Source organism: Lissotriton helveticus, chromosome 2_1, assembly GCF_964261635.1.
Source record: "Lissotriton helveticus chromosome 2_1, aLisHel1.1, whole genome shotgun sequence".
Taxonomy (NCBI): Eukaryota; Metazoa; Chordata; class Amphibia; order Caudata; family Salamandridae; genus Lissotriton; species Lissotriton helveticus.
In genome coordinates this window covers 434,373,834-434,398,774 of record NC_136059.1, presented here as the reverse complement: position 1 = coordinate 434,398,774, position 24,941 = coordinate 434,373,834, and the positions used below count along the sequence as shown (strand labels likewise).

The 24,941-nt window shown below is 45.3% G+C and overlaps 1 protein-coding gene across 1 annotated transcript in view; it reads right to left on the bottom strand.

Moving 5' to 3' along the window:
• Window positions 1-900: 900 nt before the first annotated feature.
• ITGA2 (integrin subunit alpha 2) overlaps window positions 901-24,941 on the bottom strand; it is a 683,385-nt gene continuing 659,344 nt past the window's right edge. Inside the window, exons 29-30 of the mRNA XM_078675061.1 lie at window positions 7,078-7,194; window positions 901-5,431 (exon numbers count right to left, since the gene is read on the bottom strand). Coding sequence (XP_078531187.1) covers window positions 5,354-5,431; window positions 7,078-7,194 — 195 coding nt within the window. The 3' untranslated portion in view covers window positions 901-5,353. The remainder of the gene's footprint in view (window positions 5,432-7,077; window positions 7,195-24,941) is intronic.

Genomic DNA, 24,941 nt, shown 5'->3' with positions numbered 1-24,941 from the left:
CCCAGCGTGCAGAGGTGCTGCTGCAAAAAATTTCCTGATCCAGTCTCACGCCTGGAGATATTCTAAGTTAAGGAATCTGCGGCTAGACAACGTCTCTACCAGATACATCGTTACCGAAGGTAAGTAACTTGTACATTAGTTTTAATAACTGGAAAATATTTGTAAATATAACATTTGTAATATTTGTAAGAAGACAGTTTGTTCTCTCTCATCCACAGTTTATATGCTATTTTTCTATAAACATGACAAAGCGATTAACTTAGCTTTCTGTTTTTTACCAATTTATCTTTAAAGCATGTAGTCCATGGTAGTTTTACTTACCAATTAGCTTTCTTTTAATTCTATACATTATTAGATGGTTCGACCTATGTTTTCACCATGGTTATGATGAGGGTGGCTCCTAGCTATTAATGCCTGTGTGTGATATTATTTTTATTCCGAGTCACAAAACTAGAATGATTTCAAATTTTATAGTGCTAAGACAAATTTCCTTCTGAGGAATATATGACTGATACAACTCTTTGTATTTCCCTGCCCTTTCAATTTGACATTACCAAATTACATTTTGTTTTTATCTGTGAAAACATGTTTTCCAAGTCCACCACCAAAGTTCCTAATATTTACCTTTCCTGTTGACAAAGTCACCTGACTTTTGAAGAGTATCCTTTTTTGCATAACAGCATCGAATGCTTGACCATAACAGCATTCATTCTTGGACAGAATCCTTAAATTGAACATTTAAGGCCAGATTGATATAGTACCAAATCCCAATGTATACATGAATATCTTATTTCATAAATCTTTATTTTACTTGTATTGCTGTTATTTGTATTTTTTATTAAACTGCTAGTGTTCGGGGCCTAAAAACCATTGCTGTGTACTATTAATAGGAGAAATATGTACAAAGCAGTTGTTTAATATGAAGTACTGACTTTAGCATCAAACACTGATAACGTTAACCATGGATTTGTAAACAATACTTCAATTAGGGTGGTTAGTAGAATTGTACAAAATACAAATGATACAATAGGTGCCGACTTGAGACCATTCGCAATTGAAGAAATATTCCTAGGTCTGTACCTCAACAACCAACGAATTTCAATGAGAATATATGAATGTCATTTTAGCATATAATATAGCCATGTAAAATATTCAAATCCCGATTTAACACCTAATAGCAGAAAAGCATATTTTTATTGTTTGCACCCTTGAACCCAATATATATTTTTTTGCATTAAAGTAAATTGATAGATATTTACAATATATATTTACAAAAAACTTTCTAAGCATTATTCAAAATGTAATCAGTGCCAAAAGACTCAATGAGAATACTGCATCAATAATGAACCCCCTACACCTCCCCCCTCTTACTGTAACAAAGAGGACACATATGACAGAGCACCTAATAGTTTAGAATGTTAATGGCATGGATCAAAACCTATAGATCTAAGTCCAACTCTGTTGCACGAGTTCCCAACAGCTTTAATAATTTGTGGAATATTTCCTTGTGAAATGATAATCTCAGAGCAAGTTAATTTTGATTTGCTATTGTGGTTTTTGTACACTGCTTAATGTCATTATTATCTTAAAAATGTACTGTATAATACGGTTTATTAAGAAAATACATAAAGGTTTTGTGACTGGTATTTCATTATAATATTAATTTTTAAAAGGCATTATTTATTCCAATTATCTTAAAGCACGTCAAAGATACTATGGTATTTTCAATTTGCTATAGTCATAATGAATATCACTCAAAATAGAGGGAAGAAATAGGTCGGACTGCATAGGTGTTTGTATGGTGTGAATGCAGAGCCCCACGATTTTTACAAACAGTTTTGGAAGGAGCATTAAATCTTTATTTTCCAAGACTGGATTGAGAGAAAAGAATCTTACCTTTCAAATATTGAGGGTTACCTTAATTCAAAAAGATTAAGTTAGGCTGACGACTCTTTGAAACATAGGCTGTGAGTGTTAGCAGTGCTTTGCAAAATCAGAATACCATCATGCAACTTTCTAAATTTAGATCTTAAAAGATACATTTTAAAAGGGTAGGAAATTGGTCATTGCCAATGCAGTTTGTTTACATACTTAACTTCAAAGAGTACCTATGAACAATGCAAGATATGAAAATATGAAATTATGCACATATGTTTTAGTGATATTTTAGTTTTAAAAGTGATTTGTATTTAATAGACCACTTTTTTTTACAGATTTATAAGTTTTTATCCTCAGCAATCATTTTGAAACAAAATGCGTTTGCAGTCTTTCAGCTATGATACTGGACGTTCTATACTCTTCTTACAGCTGTTATCTTCAATACTGTTAATGAAGAGGACATTATTTATGTACACATCACTGTATTCTTTTTATATACATATGCTCTTGTAATCTTTACTTTTTCTCTAGTTATTTGATTGATTAATGCAATCCTACGTCAGTAATTACATACAGTAGCATGACATTTATGAATCTAGCAAAAAGTAAGATGAAACTTGTAGCAAACTGAAATTTTGTCAAGAGCAAGGGGTCTCTTTGTTGCACTGAAATGTACAAGCGTCACTCAAAACAATTTCAAATATGAAATGGCTTGTTCTGAACATTTTGTAGGTTTTGTTAGCTGCTATTTAACTGGGACATCCAGTATTGTTTCTTAGTGACTAAATATTAAACACTGATCTTTTGTAGAAGGAGAAAAGCATTCCATAAAACATATTCATACACAATAGTCAAGAATCTAGAGCTAAGAATAGAAAATGAAGCAATGTAAAACAAGAAATTAACATTCTATCTCCCCCCTTTATAAATAAAAACTGAAAGAAAATGTGTTTCTAGGAAGAAAGCTTCATAGTCATTGAACGTAAGATGATTTGAATGTTTTCCAATTTCTAACCAATATTGTTATGCACTTTGCAGCAAAGTATTAAGGATGGCCTCATTAACCCCATTGAGTGTTACATCTGGACACAAATTGTTTCACAGGCAGATATAAGTTTTGTTTTTGCAACTAGAAATAGATGGTTTCCTTTGGCAACTAAATGTAATCTCCCAGGTGAACCAGGCATGAATTTAAGTTGTAATCCATTGAAAATAGGCAGCAGGTTCTATATGAATGTGCCTTCTATCCATATTCTGTACCAGTCAGTCTCAGTTGTATTGGTGTTGTAAACAGAGAGACTATTGGAGTACAATATATTATTTTGTGCATTTTTGGAGCACCATTTCGCCAACAAGCAGCATTTGGCAGAAATAATACAATTTCATTCTGAAATGAGAGGGGTTAGGTCATACTGGTTGACTAGTCCAACCTCAATCTTCCACTTAACACTAAAGAAGTTTTCTCTGGTGTGGACATCAAATAGCACAGAGTTTTAAATGTTTGCAATGACGAAGGATGGACATTTCGAAATACATTATTAAAGAGATCATATACAGAAAAGAGTACCCTCAATGAAGGGAAAAATAACTGAAGGTCTATTTATGAAGTAATTCTTGGGTATGATTTAAAAGGAAATTCAACTTTAGCTGGACATTCTCGGAGCACATTTCAAACTGGTTCAGAAATGTAATTATGGGTAGTAGCCAGGCTGCAGCATTTTGCACTCATTGCTACCTGAGTATTACCTACTAAGAAGTGCACACAAATATGATATTGCTTTATCAAGGAATATAGGGAAATATGCCTATGTCATGGTAGAAAGAAGATAAAGCAGAGGAAGGACTGTTTACAGATTGTATAGGTTGTACCATCAAAATGAAGTGTTTACATTGATATTGGCTTACTCAGAATATAGATTATAAACTAAATTAAATTTTTTTTAAAACCCTTGATATGGTGCGAGACTGTCCGGAATGTGATCAGACAGTCCATACACTTGCCATACATCATAAACTATTTTTCTGTTCTAAATGCAGTCAACTTAAGACAGTTGTGACTCATCTAAAATGTATTCCATTCATGGCAGTCCGTAGGCTAATGGGATAATGAGGCCTGATCTCCATTTAATTGGCTGAACAATGGAATGAGAGTCGTCAAGTGAGAAACGTACAAGTAAAATATGGTTGAATGAGCTGTGGAGATACACAAGAATGAAATCTAGGACTGTATGAGAATGGGTAGGATGGACACAAAAGTCTAACTCAGGTTTCTGATTGATGCAGCCTGAATTGTATAGATACGTTTTGTTGTAATGACGCATATCGTATATTTGACATTGTATTGAAGCATTATCCAGAAAGACAATCTGCAATCTTTATCTGTCAGTTCAGCTGAAACGTAAGGCTGTGTTCTATTTTATTTTACATCCTTTGTTGATTATCAAATAAGTATAATTTTTGCATTATCTTAACTTTGTGAAGTTCATCATACATTTACAGTTATTGCAATACGAGGTTCCCATTATTGAAAAAGGGACTGGGTGATAGGGATGAACTGTATAACATAGGCTATTAATAGAAATGATTGATAATGGTAATTGGGTGTGTTTCCTTTAACTCCATATATCCCCAAAGACGATTTTACACTGGTTTCAATCTACTATTCTATATAACATATTGATGAAATTGCTGCTAAAGGTTTGCTGTCTACTCTTTGTCTTCCGTGTGCTTCACTTCACTTGCAAACATACTTCATGCTTTCTCTCTGTTTGTAGAGTTATTTTGCTAAAAAGCTCTTCTCAATGGATAATTTTAGCTCACTTTGCAATCTCCTGCAAATTTTAATTTGCCTTGGTCAAACTCTGGTTATTTCTCTTCATCCTATCAAATTATTTTCATTACTTTTTCTCAATTTTATAAGTATTCTTTCTTGCAATGGCATGTGTTAACTATGAGAAGTGTATTGGCATTTAGTGTGATACTGGATACATATAGAAATTAATAAGTCAGAATAAACCAAGTAATTTAAGATCTTTTGAAATTGGAACAGAGGTTAGAGTAGAAGTTTGGAAGCTGACAGGGATAGGAACAATTAATTAAGTAATTAATGTGGTATTTGTGCAATGCTAACATTACGCTAGGTGGCTACACTTAGAGCAGAGAGAAAAAATCCTCTGTGGAATAACTATGAGATAAATTGTCTGTAGTTACAGTGCATAGACCAGTCCTGCTAGTACAGTATCATATGTAATATTCAACTCCCAGATGCAGAATGTAAACTATATAAAACACCCTTAAACTGTCCAGCAGTTACAGAATACAGTGCAAGAAAATAGAATTTCAAAAATATGTTCATCTATAAAAAAGTCTGTAACAACACAGAGTCCATGGAAAAGGCTTAACCACATCAGTAGTTAAGGTATTCCTGCTGCATTACTTTTCCATTGCTTTAAACATGTCTTCAACAATGCAGGCTTCAATTTAGTTGTGTTTCCTCTGCACACTCCTCTTCGGTTTTCAGTAGTTTGTCATATTTCCTCTTAAAGAATCCAAGCTGCAATAAGAAATTAAGGTTGGATGTAAAAGTTCAACACATTCCCATGTAAGTGTATTTTTTTATAATCATTTGCTCGCCAAAGAAGTTCAATTGATAATATATTTATCAGCTTTCTGTTGCTTCGTGCTGAGCCTGCTTGTTACAACATTGTAACCTATCAGTCAGTTGTGTGGGTGAGCACACACTATATGGTAGCTGTCTCTAAGAGCTGTGCTGCCAAGGCAATTAACCTTCTGATTGATGAAGAAGTCTTTTTTATTCTTTTATAAGAATGACATTTTATGTGAGGTTGCTCAGGCAGTGTCAGTTCTGGAAAGTGTTTACCAGCTGGAGCTTACGGAGGAGACAGAGCAACCTCCCAGTTTCAACAAGCGGAAAGGGCTTTTCTCATACCTCCAGTTTTGTAAAACATTAGGGTCTGTCTAGTCAAACAGGGAAAATGTTCCTAATGCAAGTCTAGCAGGCAGATTATAAGCAGTGTTTGTAGATAAGAGAAAGGACATAATTAAAAAAAATCTGAATTACAAAGTTGGAAATTTGCTTCCGAAGGATCACTCCTATGTTTGGAGGAAATTCCAAACTTGATGCTCATAAAGGTTTTTTGGACTCTCCAGATAATCTGAGTCTGAGTGTTTTAGGATTGGTCATATACCTTAAATGGGTGCATGCACATTTTCCATGAATTGAAAAATGTCAAAAGGCATACATTAGATATGGATTTGCAATTGTTTTGCATTTTTTTACGATAAAAATAGTTTTCACTATAGATAATCTCTTCTCCTGCACTTCTGTTAAGTATAGTTTTAATACTGCCCCACTCCTACCGTACAAAAACTCTCACTCTTGGCAGGTGTAAAATTGTATATGCTTGTAGGGTTGGAAACTATCTTCAAGAGGCATGTGACTATCAAACAAACCTATGAAATTGTGTGTTGACTTAATCTTGCTGCTAGATCCAACCGGGTACAACCACAAACCCATCAAACCCTAAATAAGCAATTCTAGAAATTCCAGTATACTTGTTGAATTTCTTTATGCACAATAGAAAATCTATGTCTATCCTAGTTCTGTGAATTGGTTTAGTGTATTCATCATTGCAGGTGTATTTTGGCTCATGCACATTGTACTTGGATTCTCAATATGTTTAGGAAACATATGTCATTTAAATCTGATCTGCCCTTAAAAGATAGTCAGTGACATTTTTTTGTGAGATATGAGAGGATGGGTTTCAACTGCAGAAAGCATTGCCTCCAGTGTTAAGCCCATTAGCTTGGTGAAAATCCTAGTAAATAGAGTCAAACATATTAAACAAAACAAAAAAAAAAACATACACTGACAATTTGTACCATGTTGCTCATACATCCTTGAGATAGTAAATAAAACACCTGTGCCTCAGGGCTTTGAAATTGTCTAATTATAGGAGAAGTTGCTTGAGGTTTTAAATTTAGGAAGAAATAGGTTGTTTAAATGGACCTATCGGTCTTTGTTTCTGTTTCCAAATTGTTCGCTGCCCTGTTGAGTGGGGTAGCTGTTTTGTCAATGACAGTGTGTACACAGAGAATCAGTTCCTGACTGTGTTTATTCATGTTCACGTCTTTTAAAAGAGGGCCTATCAAACGATTATCCAAAATATATCAACTTACCTTCCATAAAATGGCAACCATGGCAGCTAGTAGAAGAAGACCAGCAATTGTGCTTCCAATCACAACTCCAATAGGAACCTCCGACTTCCCATCTGGCTGGATTATTGTAACAGGAATCTACAGGAAATGCAGAGCATTTTACTACATACCATACAGAAATATCACACGTCCTCCTCCTATCCCTCTCTACCACCACACCCCCGTCCAAACTAACTCAAGTGTCAATAGACCTACACCTCCAAATACTACTATAAGGGACAGTGGGAACGTTGTGCAACATGTTGGTGACACTGAAAAGTCACTTTTCACCTGACCAGTAAAGTTTTCTGAAATACATCGCTGGATGTGATCTGTTTATCAAAGACACCCTTCTGAAATATTGTTCTCTTTTTGGATACAACCCATGACCACTTATGGAGCAAAAAAAAAGAGATTGAAAACACTTTGAGTCAAACTAACCTATAAGCATTAATTGAAAAAAAGCCTAATGCACACTCAGGAGCATGCTCCAGATGTCGGATGTACACTGCCTCTTTGGTACTTTGACTGCATTTATGTAGCACTTGCTACCCTTTAAAAACTAAAACTAATACATCTAAGACATCTTCATAAAGAATTACTAATCAAAGCCTTGAATTTAGGAATTTCCTGTCCCACTGCTTCAATGATACTGCATGTAAACGCTCATTGGGGCTTGGATGGTATGGTAGAAAACTAAATGAGAACTGGAAAATAGTGAAATTGGGTTGATGTATTTTGTAACTAAGGATCTAATTACGAGTCTGGTAGTCCGAGGACTGCTAGACCTGTGGTGGCGTGGTGGTGGCCGTTCAGCCACAGCTGCACCAGTGGTCTGACTTGGGTGGTTGGACCGTAATTGGACTGACGGCTCCACAAGGGAACCGCCATTCCCTGACAGTGGTGTGGCGGTCGGGGACAATGTAAAATGCAGGTGGTGTTTCTGCAGCACCGCCATGCATATTACAAGTTTCAGGACAAATGGTGGTTTCATGGAGGTCTTTCCTTTATGAAAAGGCTGGCTGTGTTGAAACAAAGAGGGCCCTACAGGGCCTACTGTGCCCCCTCAGCCTGGGAATACATGCAGGAGGGCACAACATTTGCCCCCCTCTGTGCATGCACCCAGGTGCTTGCACTGAATGGACTTTCACGTCCATTCCATGCAGGAACCCCTTGTGGTATTCTCATACCGCCACCTTTAAAACACGCACCGCAGTAGGATCGCCATGCTGCCTGCCCGACCTCAACATTGCTCGTAATCTGGCAGGCAGGCAGGCACCAGCGACCTTCGGCGGCGCAATGGTGCAGTGGTTGGCACCGCCGCTCCGCCAAAAGTCGTAATGAGACCCTAATTGTCTTCCAAGTACAAGAATGAAACAATCAGTAATTTCATATTTAAGAATATTTTTTAAGCAAATCAAGGGCATACTGGAATGTTGAGAATGTGCATATAGAATATTCTCTGCATTTTAAGGCTGAATACCACACCTAGAGGTTTTTATAGAATAAAAAAAATGGGCTGGCTTCACAATGGCTGGCAGCCTCATTTAAAGGCAATGTAGTCCACAGGCTTTTTAACTTATTGTGTATCATGCATCGGAAAGCCGAGACAGTGCTTCCCTTAGTTAAATTATAAGGTTTCGAAAGATTTGGCTGCTAAGAATTTATGGAGACCTCTACTTTTCCCTGGATTAAATACAAATCTTTCACCAGTTGTGTTCGCTTAAAAAATATATTTTAAGACACCTGACACAAAGCATTGACTATGCCAATAGACCTCACTTTTTTGCAACTGAAAGAACTTCTTCATTGACTGGCTTGTATTGTGTTTGGTTGTGTTAATGGGCGACCTTTGACCCTGCTCGCAGGCAGGTCACTCCCCATGCTGCTGCACAGCTCTGCCTGCATTGTTTTTGCCTAATCATGTATTTTTCCCCTGTGCCTAACTTGCTTTCTTGCCCAGACTTGTTTGTATTCCCCTGTGCCTGTAGTTGCTATCTTGCCCAGACTTGTTTTTATTCCCCTGTGCCTGTACTTGCTTTCTTGCCCAGACTTGTTTTTATTCCCCTGTGCCTGTGCTTGTTTTCTTGCCTAAACTTGTTTTTCTTTCCTGTGCCCAGTTCTCCTGCATCCCCGCCCGTTTTTCTCGCTGCTGCGTCCCTGCGGTCCCAGCCCCCTGCAATCCCATTTGCCGCCCTGCTCCCGCCTCCCAGCTGCTCCTCCCTCCTACATCCCCTCATATGGAGGCCACGCAACGGCCGCGCCGCTGGCGTGCTGAAGGCGCGCCTAAGGCACACCCGTCTGCGCCTGGACCGCGCCCAGCGCCAGGACCCTTGGAGCCCAAGAACGCCACGACGCCCGACAACGCTAAGATGCCAGAACCCTCCACGTACTCAACAACGGATGATCACATATCTGCTTCCTGGCCGCCCCGAAGCGCACCCACGGAGCTTTCACCTACCGGAGCTGCAGCTTCACAAGCATCCGCCCCACCATGCTGCCGACCAGGAAAAAACCCAACCACCTCAGATGCATCCTTCTCAACACCCGCTCCGCCCGCAAACATGCTGTTGAACTCTGGGACCTACTCGACTCAACCTCCCCAGACGTCGCCTTCCTGATGGAGACCTGGATGAACCCCACCTCGACACCCGACATGGCCATAGTCATCCCAGAAGGCTACAAGATCACCCGCAGGGACCGCACCAACGTAGCAGGAGGAGGAATCGCCATCATCCACAGGAACACTCTCAGAGTCTCGACAAACACCGACACCGACACCCTCAGCACCGCTGAACACCTACACTTCCAGACCCAACACCACCCTCAGAGGAACCCTCATCTACAGACCCCCCGGATCCCGACCACAGTTCAGCGACTCCATTGCCGACTTCATCAGCACACACGCCCTCGCCTCCACGGACTACATCTTCCTCGGGGACCTGAACTTCCACCTCGAGAACAACAACAACACCAACTCCACCACCCTGATCGACAACCTAGCCAACCTCGGACTCAGACAACTCGTCACAACAACCACCCACTCTGCTGGTCACACGCTTGACCCCATATTCTCCGCAAGCCCCCACATCTCCTTCAACCACACCACCAAACTCCTCTGGAGCGACCATCGCTGCATCCACTTCACCTTTAAGAAACCCACCACGCACTACCGCACCCAACAGATGCCTCGCCATTGCTGGAGCAAAGTCACCGAAGATCAGCTAACCACCACCCTCGCCCAGAGCCCACCCGCCGACCCCACCAACCCCGACACCGCCGCCCACAACCTCAGACAGTGGATCAACGACTGCGCCAACACCCTCGCCCGATCAAGAAACCCTCCAACAGTCACACCAACAAGAAAGCCAGCTGGTTCACTGAAGACCTCCAGGCCACCAAACAAACCTGCCGAAAGCTGGAGAAGATCTGGCTCCGTGAACGAACTTCAGACAGCCACGCAGCCCACAAGAACGCCACCCGCAGACACCATCACCTCATCAGATCCGCCAAAAGGGCCTCCTTCAAGAACCGCCTAGACAACAACGCGCACAACAGCAAAGAGCTCTTCAACAACGTGAAGGAACTCTCCAACCCCAGCTCCAACACCAACAACGTTCTACCCTCGCAATACCTGTGCGACCCGCTGGCCACCTTCTTCCACCGCGAGATCGCAGGCATCCACAACAGCTTCAACGCCACACCCGCCCCGACAACCACTGAGACCTCCGCCCCCACGACCACCATCCGCACCAACTGCCTGCTCTCCTGTACCAACATCAATGACAATGACACCATCAAGATTATGAACACAATACACTCTGGATCTCCGTCAGACCCATGCCCACACCACATCTTCAACAAAGCCAGCACATCCATCGCACCCCATCTCCGGAATGTCATCAACACCTCCTTCGAGACATCAACCTTCCCGGAGAGCTGGAAGCACGCCGGGATCAACGCCTTACTCAAGAAACCCAAGGAGGACCCCAAGGCCCTTAAGAACTTCCGGCCCATCTTCCTGCTCCCGTTCCCGGCAAAGGTAATTGAGAAGACAGTCAACGAACACCTGACCCGCTACATTGAGGAGAACAACATCCTGGACCATTCCCAGTCCGGGTTCCGCAGCAACCACAGCATCAAGACTGCCCTCATCGCCGCCACCGATGACATCAAGTCCCTGCTGGACAACGGAGAAATGGCAGCACTCATCCTCCTGGACCTGTCAGCCGCCTTCGACATAGTCTGCCACCACACACTACGAACACGCCTCCAGAACGCCGGGATCCAAGAGAAGGCCCTGGCCTGGACCACCTCCTTTCTTTCTGGCAGAACACAGAGCGTCCGCCTTCCCCCTTTCCGCTCCAAATCCACCAAGATCATCTGCAGCGTACCCCAGGGCTCATCCCTCAGCCTAACTCTGTTTAACATCTGCATGGCACCGCTCGCCCACGTCGCCCATCAGCACAACCTCAACCTCCTCTCCTACGCCAATGACACCCAGCTGATCCTCTCCCTCACTAAGGACCCCCACACAGCCAAAACCAACCTTCACGAAGGAATAAAGGCCGTTGCTGAATGGATGAGGAATAGCTGACTGAAGCTGAACTCGGACAAGATGGAGGCCCTCATCCTCTGATCCACCCCTTCAGCCTGGGAGGACTCCTGGTGGTCAACAGAGAGTAAGATAATCACTGGTACACAGCGAAATGGGAGGGGAGCTAATGATCAGAGAGAAAGGAAAAAACACCAAGAATAATATCCAGCGCAGGGCTAAAGGTGTAGGTCCAGTACATTAGAGCAGATGATCCAACATCCTATTAGGCTAAGAACTTGTTCATAAGGAATCTTTTTACTTCAAAATTGAAAGCAATGGGGGCGTGGCTGGCAGCCGAGCATGGCGGCAGCTTAATCGAGAGGCTCCGGGAGTGAGGCGGCTTTCCCTACCAATCCGTATATTAATCCGTCACTTTAAAACCTCAGAAGGGACGTTACTGGGTCGAGGACCGAGCAGCGTCCAGCGATGCAAGTTTGAACAACTTTGCAGACCAGGAAACGATCAAGAGTGTTCCGATTGGCGAGGGCCTAGGAGGGGCCAGAAGCAACGAGCTGTGGTAAATCCGGAGGCCCGGCGGAAGTGGAGGTAGCGCGGAGACGAGACACTGGAAGTCAGCCTCGGGAAAACTACACGCACCACACCGGCGGTGGCGAGGAGGGACCTAAACAGGCATTGCCCGACAGCCTAACAGAGTACGCCGATGTCAGCGAGAGCCGGATTGGCAGAGGGGACAGCGGTGAGGCGCCCGGACAAGCACCGGTAATGGGGACTTGGGAACGCGTTATGTGACACACGTACCGGTAGCAACCCAACATACGGAGGGCACACGAACTGTAGGAAGAGCGTAGTCACACTCTCTGGCATTGCGGCGCAGGTCTAACTCGGGCTCCTGGGGTCACGATCCGGCCCGAACGCACCGAGACACGACGCGTGGGCCTGCAGGCATCTCAGGCAGTCGGAGCCCCAACGCAGTGTGACGCCCGCATGTACTACAGGCGCTGAGGGCTCACTCACGCGGGAGGCTAACTTGGGTGATCCCGGAGACTAAGGGGCCACTGAGGAGGACACAAACATGTCTGAACGCATACTGTGGCACAACTCACCCAGAGCATCGTGCATACTCCCCAGCTACCCAATACTCAATGAGCAACAGGGGAGATAAGGCTCGGGCGTTGTAGAGAGCGCCCTGGGACCAGCAGAGGTCGTGAGCTCCTGGGGACAGCACAACAGCCCAGTAGAGGTGAGACACTGCCGGAGGGAATCATGGCTGGCAGAGGCCCGAGACATACCTCTACACAATCTAAACTAGACAAATTTGCCTTCGACAAGCACAATCTCCCACAAACAGAGCCTCGTATGTCCACGGGAAAGACAGTGGAGGGTGAGGGGTCCAAGAAGGCAACGCTTGAAGATGTAATGCGAGCACTGGCGCAGGTACAAGACACGGTGGGGTCAACTGCCACGGAGGTCACCTTACTGCGCGCAGATTTTCATAAAATGAGTGAGAGGATGAAACAGGTCGATGTAGTCACAAAATCCTTGGTGGAGGACGCTTCGGGATTACAAATAGCGATGGAGCGAGTGGAGGCCGAAAACAAATCGCTCAAGGAGAAACTGGAGGACCAGGAAGGGCGCTCGAGAAGGAATAACGTCCGAATTCTTGGGGTTCCAGAATCTGAAGGCACACGCGCAATGGACCTCTATGTGGAGGAGCTGATCAAGACGAAACTACAACCCAAGGGACTCTCATACTTTTTTTTCAGTAGAGAGGGCTCACAGAGTCCCCGGCGGGAAGCCAAAACCAGGGGCCCCCCGAGACCAATACTGGCGAGACTTTTTAACTTTCAAGACCGGGACGCCATTTTGCAGGCGGCAAGGGTGTCATCGTCGATTCAGATTCAGAACTCTACAGTAGCCTTCTTCCCGGACTACACAGCCGAAGCCTCTCGTCGGAGGAGGACTTTCCTGGAGGTCAAAAAGTCGCTACGGGCAAAGGAACTGTCTTATTCAATGCTCTTTCCGGCTCGGCTGAGAGTAGTCTCAGACAATAAGGTATGGTTCTTCGATACGCCGGATGCGGCCCAAGATTGGTTGGAAGGCTGGAGACAAGTGGGTCAGCCCCACCGCTCACACAGGTCTAACCGGACCCACCGCGAAGACAGCCAAACGGGATCACAGACGTCAGGTAGAGATGGAGCGGCCCGGTCGCCTGCGCAGGAACACTTTGAAGCGGACGGGGGTGTGGAATCCTGAATGCCCGACACACGTCTGAGTGATGTTCAATAAGAACTTTGAGGGCTGGGTCGCACTTGGACACTGGCCTGGGAGACTCTGAAGAGGGCAGGGAAGCCGCCTGCTCCGGGGGACACTCAACCCCAGCAAGCAAGTACACTGTTCATGGGATGGGTAAAGCACTCTGCTAAGTTGGGGGGGCGGGCGGTTGTATGTCCGTTAAGCAGGGAGGCACCGTTTCATTGTTATTGAAGTTCTACAAGTAAGGGTAAGGCATGATACATGGCACACACGCTGCTCAGATTTCTGGGACGGACAACACACTCGAGTTACGGGGCACAAATGGTACAGATATGGTTACAATGGCGAACACACGACTCCCAAACCACTGTGTCTGAGGGTGGGACACTGAGGTCCCAGATCGCACCCCTCCGACTTATGACTTGGAATGTACGAGGGCTGGGAGACAAGATCAAGCGAGGATTGGTAATGCACGCAGTGAAGAGGCAGGGGCCAGCTTTAGTACTTCTGCAGGAAACACACCTCACCGGGGGGCAACCAAAGCACTGGATAGAAGGGGGTACACGATGGCGGTGCACTCGGACTTCACGTCAGGTTCCAGGGGCACAGGTATTCTAGTCAGGAAGTCATCACCGTTCATACTATTGAGCACTAAGGTCGACGACCAGGGATGTTTTGCGACCGTTCAGGGGCAATGAGAGGGGAAACTCCTGAATGTTGTATCGGTGTACATCCCGCCGGCACTCCACTCAGTTACACTACCGGCATTGGGTGACTTTCTTCTCACCCTGCCTGAGGGAGATATCGTAGTCGGAGGAGACTTCAATGCGACAGTAGATGCTCTAGCAGATAAATTCCCGGTGGTGACCCAAGCTCATGGACCTTCCCGCTTCCAAAGATTCTTGGATGCCCTGGGTTTAGTGGACATTTGGAGGCACACACACCCCAACGCGAGACACTACACATACCACTCTTCGGTGCATAACAGTCTGTCTCGGATAGACTACTTCCTGGCATTGGGAAACGGCCTGCAGCAAGTAGATAGCATAGAAATCCAACCTAGGGGGATCTCAGATCATTCCCCAGTTGTTCTGACCCTATCCACTCAGGAGAAATCACGTAGGAGGATATTTCCCATACACGCATCATATCTCAAGGTCCCCAAGGTTAAAAAGGCGCTCAGGAAAACGACTACACATTACTTTGCTGAAAATACTGAATCGGTGCAGTCTCCCGCGGTTCTATGGGAGGCGTACAAAACGGTTTTACGGGGACAGGCTATAACATCAATTGCAGGCTATAAGCGCGAGAGGCTATTAGAACTGTCCGAGCTCGAATTAGCACTACACGAAGCAACCGTGGCCCATACGGCAGACCCAACACCGGACACATTCCACACCCTACTCCTACGTCAGCAGCAACATAGGGAATGCTTACGACATCAGACGGCTGAACAGATTACCGCGACCACGCATAGAATTTACGACATAGGGGGATAAGGCAGGGAAAATGCTGGCCTGGTTAGACAAGAGAGGGGGTTGCGCTAAAGGAATACAACAATTGAACGATAAAGAGGGAAACACACAAACTAGCCCTGAAGAGATAGTGAAGGCCCTTGCAGAACATTTTGAAGCCGTATACACCCCAGATAGAGCTATATCGGCGGACATGGCACGAGCTGCACTTAGTCACATAGCCACACAGACACTGACGCCGGAGGCAGTCGCGGAGCTTGAGGCGGACCTCACGGCTGAGGAAGTACAAAAAGCCATACATGCAGTGTGGTCTGGGAAAGCACTGGGACCAAATGGTATCCCAGTAGAATGGTATCAGGCAATGTCGGAACGACTCAGTGGGCCCTTATTGGCTATGTACACCGAAAGCCTGGCTACGGCTGAACTTCCGTTAGATCAACGGACCGCCACTATTGTGGCGATCCCCAAACTCGGAAAATCACCGGCGGAGTGTACTTCATATCGCCCCATATCCCTTCTAAATGCAGAAATAAAAATCTTAGCGAAACTCTTGGCTAGCCGGCTGATTGCCCACCTCCCACACCTGATACACCCAGATCAGTCGGGCTTTATGCCTCACAGAAACACCACCCTCAATTTGAGACGGGTGCATGGGGTATTGGCTAAAGCGCAGTCGCACTCCGAACCGGCGGTCATATTGGCACTTGATGCGAAGATGGCCTTTGATATGGTCGAATGGCAATACCTCTTTGAGGTCCTGTCGCGCATGGGGTTTGGTCCAAAATTCATAGCTTGTGTTGGGTTGCTGTACACTAATCCCATAGCGCAGGTTGTGGCGAACGGACACATTTCTCATACGTTCCCTTTAGCACGTGGCACCCGGCAGGGATGCCCCTTATCCCCGCTACTCTTTGCGATAGCATTGGAACCTCTGGCGACACTGATACGTTCGACCCCACTACTGAAAGGAATTACATGGGAGGAAGGGTGGGAGGATCGTCTCTCGCTCTATGCGGACGATATGCTTGTATACCTCATGGATCCGGGTCATAGCATACCGGTGTTCTGGCTATGTGTGACGAGCAGGGGGCAGTATCGGGATACACCATAAACTGGGCGAAGTCCGAGATGTATGTGCTGCAGGGACCAGCCCCGGGTCTTGACAGCGATTGCCCCTTAAGAATAGCGGGGTCTTCCTTTAAATACCTGGGCATACAAGTCACAAAAGACCCAATGGAATTCTTCGAGAAAAATCTGAAACCACCGTTAGAGCAGTTGAAACACGATGTTAATTATTGGGCGACACTACCCTTGACACTACTGGGCAGAGCGGCGCTATACAAAATGAAGTCGCTGCCGCGATTTCTCTACGTCCTTGATAATACACCATACCCGTTACTGCCCGGATATTTCAGGCGGGTGTCTGCGCTGGTATCAGGCCTATTATGGAGCAATCGCTCGGCACGCATAGCGCAGGATAAAATTAAAAGGGTTTGGTACGATGGAGGGATTGCACTGCCGAACCTACAACTGTATTACTGGGCGGCTCAATTGAAACCCATCAACCATTGGCTACACGCACCCCAGGACGACCCGGCCTACAAAGCTGACAGGGCACAGTTAGGTACCAACAGTGTGCTGGCGGCTCTCTATGATAAAAGCCTTGTGATCAAGATAGTGGGACCCACGAGACTTACTACCACACTGTGGTATACGGCACAGACAAAACTGGGGTGGAAGGGACTAATTACTAAGCTTACCCCACTGTGGGATACCAGAGCCTTGGGAAGCCTGAGACACTGTAAGGGCTTTACACATTGGGACAACATTGGTATATCAACGGTGGGAGACCTGTGGGACAAAGGTACGGTAGTCCCCTTCACTCAGCTGCGACAGCAATATGAGTTAGGGCTGACGGAATCGTTTAGATATGTGCAGATTCGACACGCACTGCTTGCAGCCATTCCACCTGATTCGGAGGTTCCAGAGGCATCTCCCCTAGAAGATCGCCTCCTCACAGAGTACATGCAACAACGAGCTACATCACTCACATACCGTAAATTGCTCAACAACCTACCGGACCCGACTTTTAAATTGAGAGGTAAATGGGTGACAGAATTAGGGGATATGGACGATTCTGAATGGAACGAAGCATTGGCATCACCAAAGGAGGTGGGCATGTCAGCTAAGTTCCGTCTAGTGCAGCTTAAGATCTTACACAGGGTGTATTACACAAGAACGACACTACACATAATACAGCGAGCGTAACATCCCTACTGTCTGCGTGGATGTGGGGAGGGGGGGACGTTTCTGCATACTATGTTTATGGTTATGTTTTGGCGATTTCATAGCGCGCAAATACCCTGGGGTGTCTCGGCGCTTCACTGATCAGAACGATGGCTATGGCAGATCTTAATGTGGGAATAGCCAGGTTTTTAATCTCTTCCTAAAGCTAAGGAGCGTTGGGGCAGTTTTGATGGTGAGAGGGAGTTAGTTCCATAGTCTGGCTGTGGAGATCGCAAAGCATCTGTCCCCCCAGCTAGCTTTTTTTGTGCGTTGGACTTTGAGCAGATGAGCTGAGGATGAACGGAGGGTTCTTTGGTTTTCAAGCGGACGGAGGGCGTCCTTGAGAAACTGCGGGCCTGAGTTGTTGATTGCTTTATAGGCAATACACAATGCCTTAAATGTTGTACGGCTCCTTACTGGGAGCCAATGAAGCTGTTGGATATAAGGAGAGATGGGGGTGAACGTGGGGATGCCCAGTAAGATTCTGGCTGAGGCATTCTGCACTAGCTGAAGCCTTTGGAGAACTTTTTCCTGTGCATTAAGAAGGAGGGCATTACAATAATCCGTTTTGGCGAAAACAAGAGTGCTGATCAGTGTTTTACCAGCTGAAGTGGGAAGGTAGGGAAGAAGCTTCTTGATCTTCTTCAACGTGAAGAAGGAGGTGGAGACTACGGAGTTGACATGATGGTGATGGATCAGTCTGTCGTCGAATATGACTCCAAGGTTGCGAACCTTAGTAACAGGTTCTGGTGGAGGTCCCTTCTCCTTGGGCCACCATTGAGGGGACCAGGCAGGTTCTAGTTTCCCGAATGTCATGACCTCTGTCTTATCAGAGTTTAATTTTAGACAGTTTGAGGACATCCAGGAACAAATGGCCATCATTCCCTCTTGAAAGTTTGCTGCAACTGTCGATCCATCATTATGTACAGATAGGACCAATTGAGTGTCGTCAGCATAGGTCGTAAGGCTAATGCCGTAGGATTTAATCACCCTCGCTATATGGGAATGTCCTCGCATCGTGGAGTTTTGGAGACAAATAATGCGCACCATATCTCAAACATTAGGGTTGCCACTAGTCCCTGAGCCACATAAATGCCTGTTAAATATATGGGAACCAAACGATCTCACCAGACATGGCCAACGATGGTCCACGCTAGGTATGATGATAGCAAAACGTGACATAGCGCAGAAATGGGGCGCGGCAGAGGCCCCTGCAATGGCTCAATGGTGCACGAACATGGATAGGGTGATGATTACGGAGAGGGCGGTTTACACGGCAAGGGCATGCCCATGGAAATGGAACAGGATATGGACCCCGTGGAATGTATTCAGGGGGGAGATTTGCGAAACTCTGCAGGAGGACGAGCACCTAACGTCGGATGAAGAGGAAGAGGATGAGTAGGATATGAAGGGGTGGGATGTGCAGGCATATAGCCCTTTGTGTTCTACAATGATACATAACTCAGTTGGGGAGGGAGTACGAGACTGGTGTGCCCGAATCATTACAGCGTTTACATTGAGAGGTCCACCCGAAGGGGCGCAGTACGCTCAACGAGCGAGTGGCGGAGGCCTTTGTTCACCTATAGATTGTGAATGTCATCTGCTGGATGAGACAGGAGTTGTGCCTTAACTACTTTGTCTCCCTTACGGTGCGTATTTTGTTAGTTTCTCATTTAATTTCGGTTGTTGCTATGAAACAAAAAACCTGGACCTATAAGTTATTAGGTGTCAAAATGCGAGTTATGTACACACCTTGTGCTATCATGCCGCCGGACCCCTGGGATGTCGGCAAATGGGCTGTGTTATCCGATAGTTCTGTATTGACTTTGATTTTGAAGCGGCCGGCCCCTGGGGTTGTAGGCCATGTGCTGTGTAGGAATAGAAATGTACAATAAAGGTTTTTATAAAAAAAAATAAAAAAAATTGAAAGCAACCTTGGAGGAGATTCTACGTATTTCCGGTAGGAGAGAGTTCCAGATCTTCTGTGCAGAGCCAGCGAAAGCTCGGTGACATGTCGGAAGATCTGAAGTGTCAGGAGGAGAGACTTAGCACTCCAGCTTTTGAGCTAGATAACTGGGGGTTTTGAAATGGAGGGCTTTGCGGGATAGGCAGGCAATCTTTAGCTGTATTCTTGCTTTGTAGGGCAGCCAATTTAGAGATTTTATGACTGGGGAGATGTGTGCATTTCTTTTGGTACCCGTAATTAGTCTGACCGCCACATTCAATGAGGCCCTTAGTGGGGCCAAGGTATATTTGGGGAGACCACAGAGTGTGGCACTGCCATAGTCTAGCCTCGGCAGAACAAGCACTTGGACCCCTTGCTTGAAGTCAGCTTGTGGGAGGAAAGGTTTGAGATTCCTGAGTATCCTCATCAGGTAGTTAGCTCCCTTGCACACGTTGCTAATATGAGTCTTCATGTTCAAGTGCTTGTCCAGGGTGATTCCAAGAGATTTAGCTGAGTCAATAATGAGGGGAGAGAAGTTGACGGCGGTGAGGTGGTTCATCCAGAGGTCTAACTTAGGGGTGTGATTCAGAGGAGAAATGAGAAGCAATTCTGTTTTGGAGGTGTTGAGCAGGAGGTGGTTCTCTGTTACCCAGTTTTGAGTAGTCAATAGGGTAGAGTTGAGTGAAATGATGTTATCCGGGGAGGAGATTTTCAGATAAAGTTGGGTGTCATTCGCATACATATGGAAGAGGATGTCCAAGGAATTTTAGTACATTAGTTAATGGTTCCAAGAACAAATTGAAGAGAATGGGAGATAGGGCGGACCCCCATGGATACTGGTGATGGCTGGGAGAGAGAGTGGTTCACTCTTTGGGATCTGTTATGGAGGAAGGACAAGAACCATTGCAACACCGGACCAGACAGGCCCATCCTGTGCTCCAGAATTAATAGGAGGTTGTCGTGATTAACAGTGTCAAACGCAGAGGAAAGGTCAAGGAGGATAAGTAGGCACGATTCATTCAGGTCAAGCATTTTTAAAATGTCATCCATAACGTGAGTGAGAACCAATTCGGTACTGTGCCCACTGCGACAGCCAGGTTGATGTTGGTCCAGGAGATGGAAATTTTCAACGTGAGCAAAGAGTTGCGATTGGAGGCATTTTTCTAGGAGTTTGGCAAGTGTGGGGATGTTGGAGATAGGGCCGAAGTTGTTGAGGTCAGCGATGTCTGTGGTATTTTTTTTAATGTAGATGTTACCTGAGCTGCTTTCAGGCACTCCGGGATCGTGCCCTGTGAGAGAGACGTGTTGACAATCTTTGTCCAGATGGGAGAGACGGCATCCTTGATTTCTTTGAAGATGGAAGGTGACAACGGGTCGCTGAAGTGATTAGATGGGTTGATACTCTGAAGAACTTTTATAATGTCTCTTTCACTGAGGGGGGGTAAAAGTGTCCCAGGATGTATTGTTCTTGATGCCCATGCTCACCGGTTTGATCTTGTCTAATAAGGCCGGGGGGGGGCAATGACCGATTGGATAGCAGTAGAGCCCGCCTGGTATCCAGATCAATATTGATGAGTCTTGCTTTCTCAGTAAAGAAAGCAGCCAGATCATCACATCAGGGAGGGCTGACTTCAGAGTCAAAACGGTTTGGTGCTTCAATCGAATTGTTGTTTAACCAGTTGTAAAAGTTTCTTGGGGTGGTTTGCGGCTTGATTAAGTTGGGATCTGAAACAGTCCGCCTTGGCTCTCTTGATTTGTTTGTTATAGGAGCTCCTAACCGATCTAAGGATTATTAGCTGGTCCGAGGATGGTTTGGATCTCCAGGATCGTTCGATTGACCTAAGGTTGCAGTGTTCCGAGTTTAAGTTGACATTGAACCATGGCTTGGATATTTTTGTTGAGGCTTTTTTTTGTTAGAGTGGAGCAATGGAATCCATGATGCAAGAGATAGTAGAGTTGTATAAGTCAGTGGGTACATGAACCTCCGACATGTCAACTTGGGAAGATGGGGAACATTTGCATTGGTTTGCTAGATTTGCTGTGTTGATATCTCTGAGGTCTCTTTTCTGAATCTTCGATTTCATTGAGCCTTCATCCTAGACACCTCCATGTTAATATGGAAGAAGATGCTGTGATGGTCGGACCAATCGCAAGGGGAGATGGTATCCATTGTGATTGTGTGTTCTTTGGTGGTGATGAAGTCCAGAGTTTCTCCTTTATTATGGGTTGGCCGATCACAATGTTGAATCAGCTCGTGATCACTCAAGAAAGATTTGAGGCATGTTACTGCATGGTCATTAGAGTTAGACAAGGGAAGGTTGAAATCACTGAGGTAGATGCGTGATAGAACGGAATCGGTACTGCAGAGATGATTTCCATTAATTGTTTGATGAAGGGTAGGTTGTCCCGAGGGGGGTGATAGATTGTGTGTAGTTTGCACACCAGGTGGTTGTTACCAGAGATGTTGAAACAAAGGTATTTGCATGATGATGATGTGGAAAACTCCAAGAGGGAGACCGCGAGTGTGCTCCGATGTATGGAGGCTAGGCCACCTCCCAATTCACAACTCTGTTATGTCATGGGTAGGGGGCACTAGGAGGTCTAGAATAAAAGCGGAAGAGGGATGGAGCCACGTTTCTGTGAGGATGATGATGTCTATCTCATTGTGTTGGATGAGGTTGAAGATATCAGAGGCGTATTTGCTGGCTGACCTGCAGTTGAGTAGTGCGCATTTAAGCTGTACCGGAGCATGGGGGGGAGGAGTCTGAATGATGTTCACTCTCATGAGGTTGTCATTGTTTATGACTCTAAGGTTGTGGGGGTGTTCTCTGTTCGGGTTAGCGTGAATGGCTTGAATTAGCAAGTAGGAGTCTTGTTGGTATCTAGGGTAGGCGAGTAAGAGTTGAGTAAGTCATCTATATCGTTACTCACGAGGTAGGACATTGATTTTCTGGGGTGGGAGGGTATGTTAAGTAGGGGTACGGTTTTAGAGATAGTGAGGGGAGAGAGTAGGTCAAGGCGAGGTGTAACGCTAGCGATAGCAGGGGCTCTGGGCAGAATCGGACAAGAGAGGCGGGAGCTTATCAAGGGGAGATGTTCCAATGAGAGGGCCTTGAAGTCATGAAGTTTGATGGTGAGAAGGTGAAGTTGGAGGGATATATATCGGACAGGCATGCCACCAGGTCTGGGTGCTGGGAAAGGGGTAGCGATAGGGGGTTTATGGGCAGATTCGGACGAGAAAGGAGGGAGCTTATCAACCGGATATGTTCCAATGAGAGGGCCTTCAAGTCATGAAGTTCAAGGGTGAGAAGGTGCAGTTGGAAGGATATGACGTCCAGGCGTGCCACCAGGTCTGCGTGCTGGGAAAGGGGTAGGTATTGTGTGGGGAGATCTTGCGAGGAGGAAGGGTATCGTTGTGTGCCAGAGGGGTCAGAGGTGGCATTGAGAGGTTCCAGAGGGGGGAGTCTTTCACTGGGGATTTGCGTTGTTCCAGGCTGCATTGATAGAGAGGTTGGTAAAGGTGAGAGGGTTACTGGCAGCAAAATGGGTGGAGTGTTCAATCCGCCACCTGGTAGGTACGTGGGTCGATTGGTGGGAGAGGAGGGAGGAGTAGCGGAAGAGGAACTGGGAAGAACATTTGGTGGTACAATTGTGGTTGCTGGCGCTAGATCTTGTCGTAAAGAGGTTGTATTGTCAGCCAATGAGTTTGTGATCTTCATAAAGATTTGGTCAATGACCGTAAACGTTCAAACTCCAATGGTTTTATGAAAGGGTCTTAAGAGACATGCTAATTATGCTGATAAAAGCAAGTTGACAATCAGCTATTCGACAAAGAATGTGGATAGATAAGTCATGTTGTGCATTCCAGAAGGCTTTCAACAAGTATGTGCTAAAATAGGTCTCCATATGCACATTTCTGATGGATGCTCCTCGCTGTAGATTCCTTGCCTACAAAATATTCCCTGGTGCCAGACTAAATCTGGATTTTTTTTTAGCAGTGCTCCCGTATGCCAGTATGTGATTTGGCTCTACAACAATTTAAAAGCTGGCACCCGCAACTTCCCCACCTGTTCCAGAGGACTAGCGCACAGGCAATGCCAGCCCTCCCAACCGGTTGTACAGCAGCCATACCATTTTTTTCGGATGATGAAAATGGCATCAAAGGATCATACAGGCCAACAGAAGCAGCAGTTTTCCACTTAATCCAATCCTGCTCCAAAGTCTACTAAACTCCGGCTGTTTGGAGTCAAAATCCAACATTTACTGCCCTACTAGGGATCAATCACATCAGATTGTTGAAAGAGCCATACCCTACCCTTCACTTCCGCCTCACTCCACCTTCTTCCCATAAAAGAGAACATTTTGAAGGAGCATTCTGCAATCCTGATGCAGCAGGTCAATCTTTTACTCTCCAGGGGTGCCATCAAATGTGTACCTGTTAGACCGTCAGCCTTAGGATGGTCTTCCCCCAAAACGTTTGCTTTCACACTCCTATGCCGTTTTTGTTGGCTTTAGGACTCTGTGCATTTAGCCACTCCTAGACAGTGCTTAAGTGCTTGTGCTCACTCCCTAAAACAAGGTCAAATTTACTTACACCAGATAGGCACATTTAATTTACTTATAAGTCCCTAATAAGTGGTATTCCATATACCCAGGGCCTTTAAATTAAATGCTACAAGTGGGCCTGCAGCACTTCTTGTGCCACCCACTTAAGTAGCCTCTTAAAACATGCCCCATGTTTGCCACTGCAGACTGAAATCACTTTTAAACTGCCAATTCCACTTGGCAATATAACCTCCTTGACAAGCCTTATATTCCCCTTTTATTGCACATACGTTACTCACAAGGTAGGCCTTGGTTAGCTCATGGGGCAGAGTGCAATGTAATTAAAAGGTTAAATATGTATTTTTAAGTTGTGCATGTCCTGGTAGTGAAAGACCCATACTGTGAGGCCTATGTGGGTTTCCTTATTACATTCATTAAGTGCTAACTGTTGATTGTGAACAGGTAAACATTTCATGTTGGGTGTCTGGGAAACTAATTAAAAATCCTCTTTAATTGTAAAGTCAGATTTTAAGTTACAATTTTGGAAATGTCACTTTTAGAAAGTTGCCATATTCCTGCCCTTACTATTTTGTACCTGCTGCCTGTTCCTGGTTTCACACAACTGGGTGTAGCTGACAGTTGGATTTTGCTTATTTCTCGCAGATGGGCTAGCAACCAGCAAGATGGAAGGTGGAGCAGAGCACATTCCTACTTACAACTGAACAGGCTGCGCCTCTACCTTCACATAAAAAACATGTCACTTCTGTATTGTTCATGTTGCCTT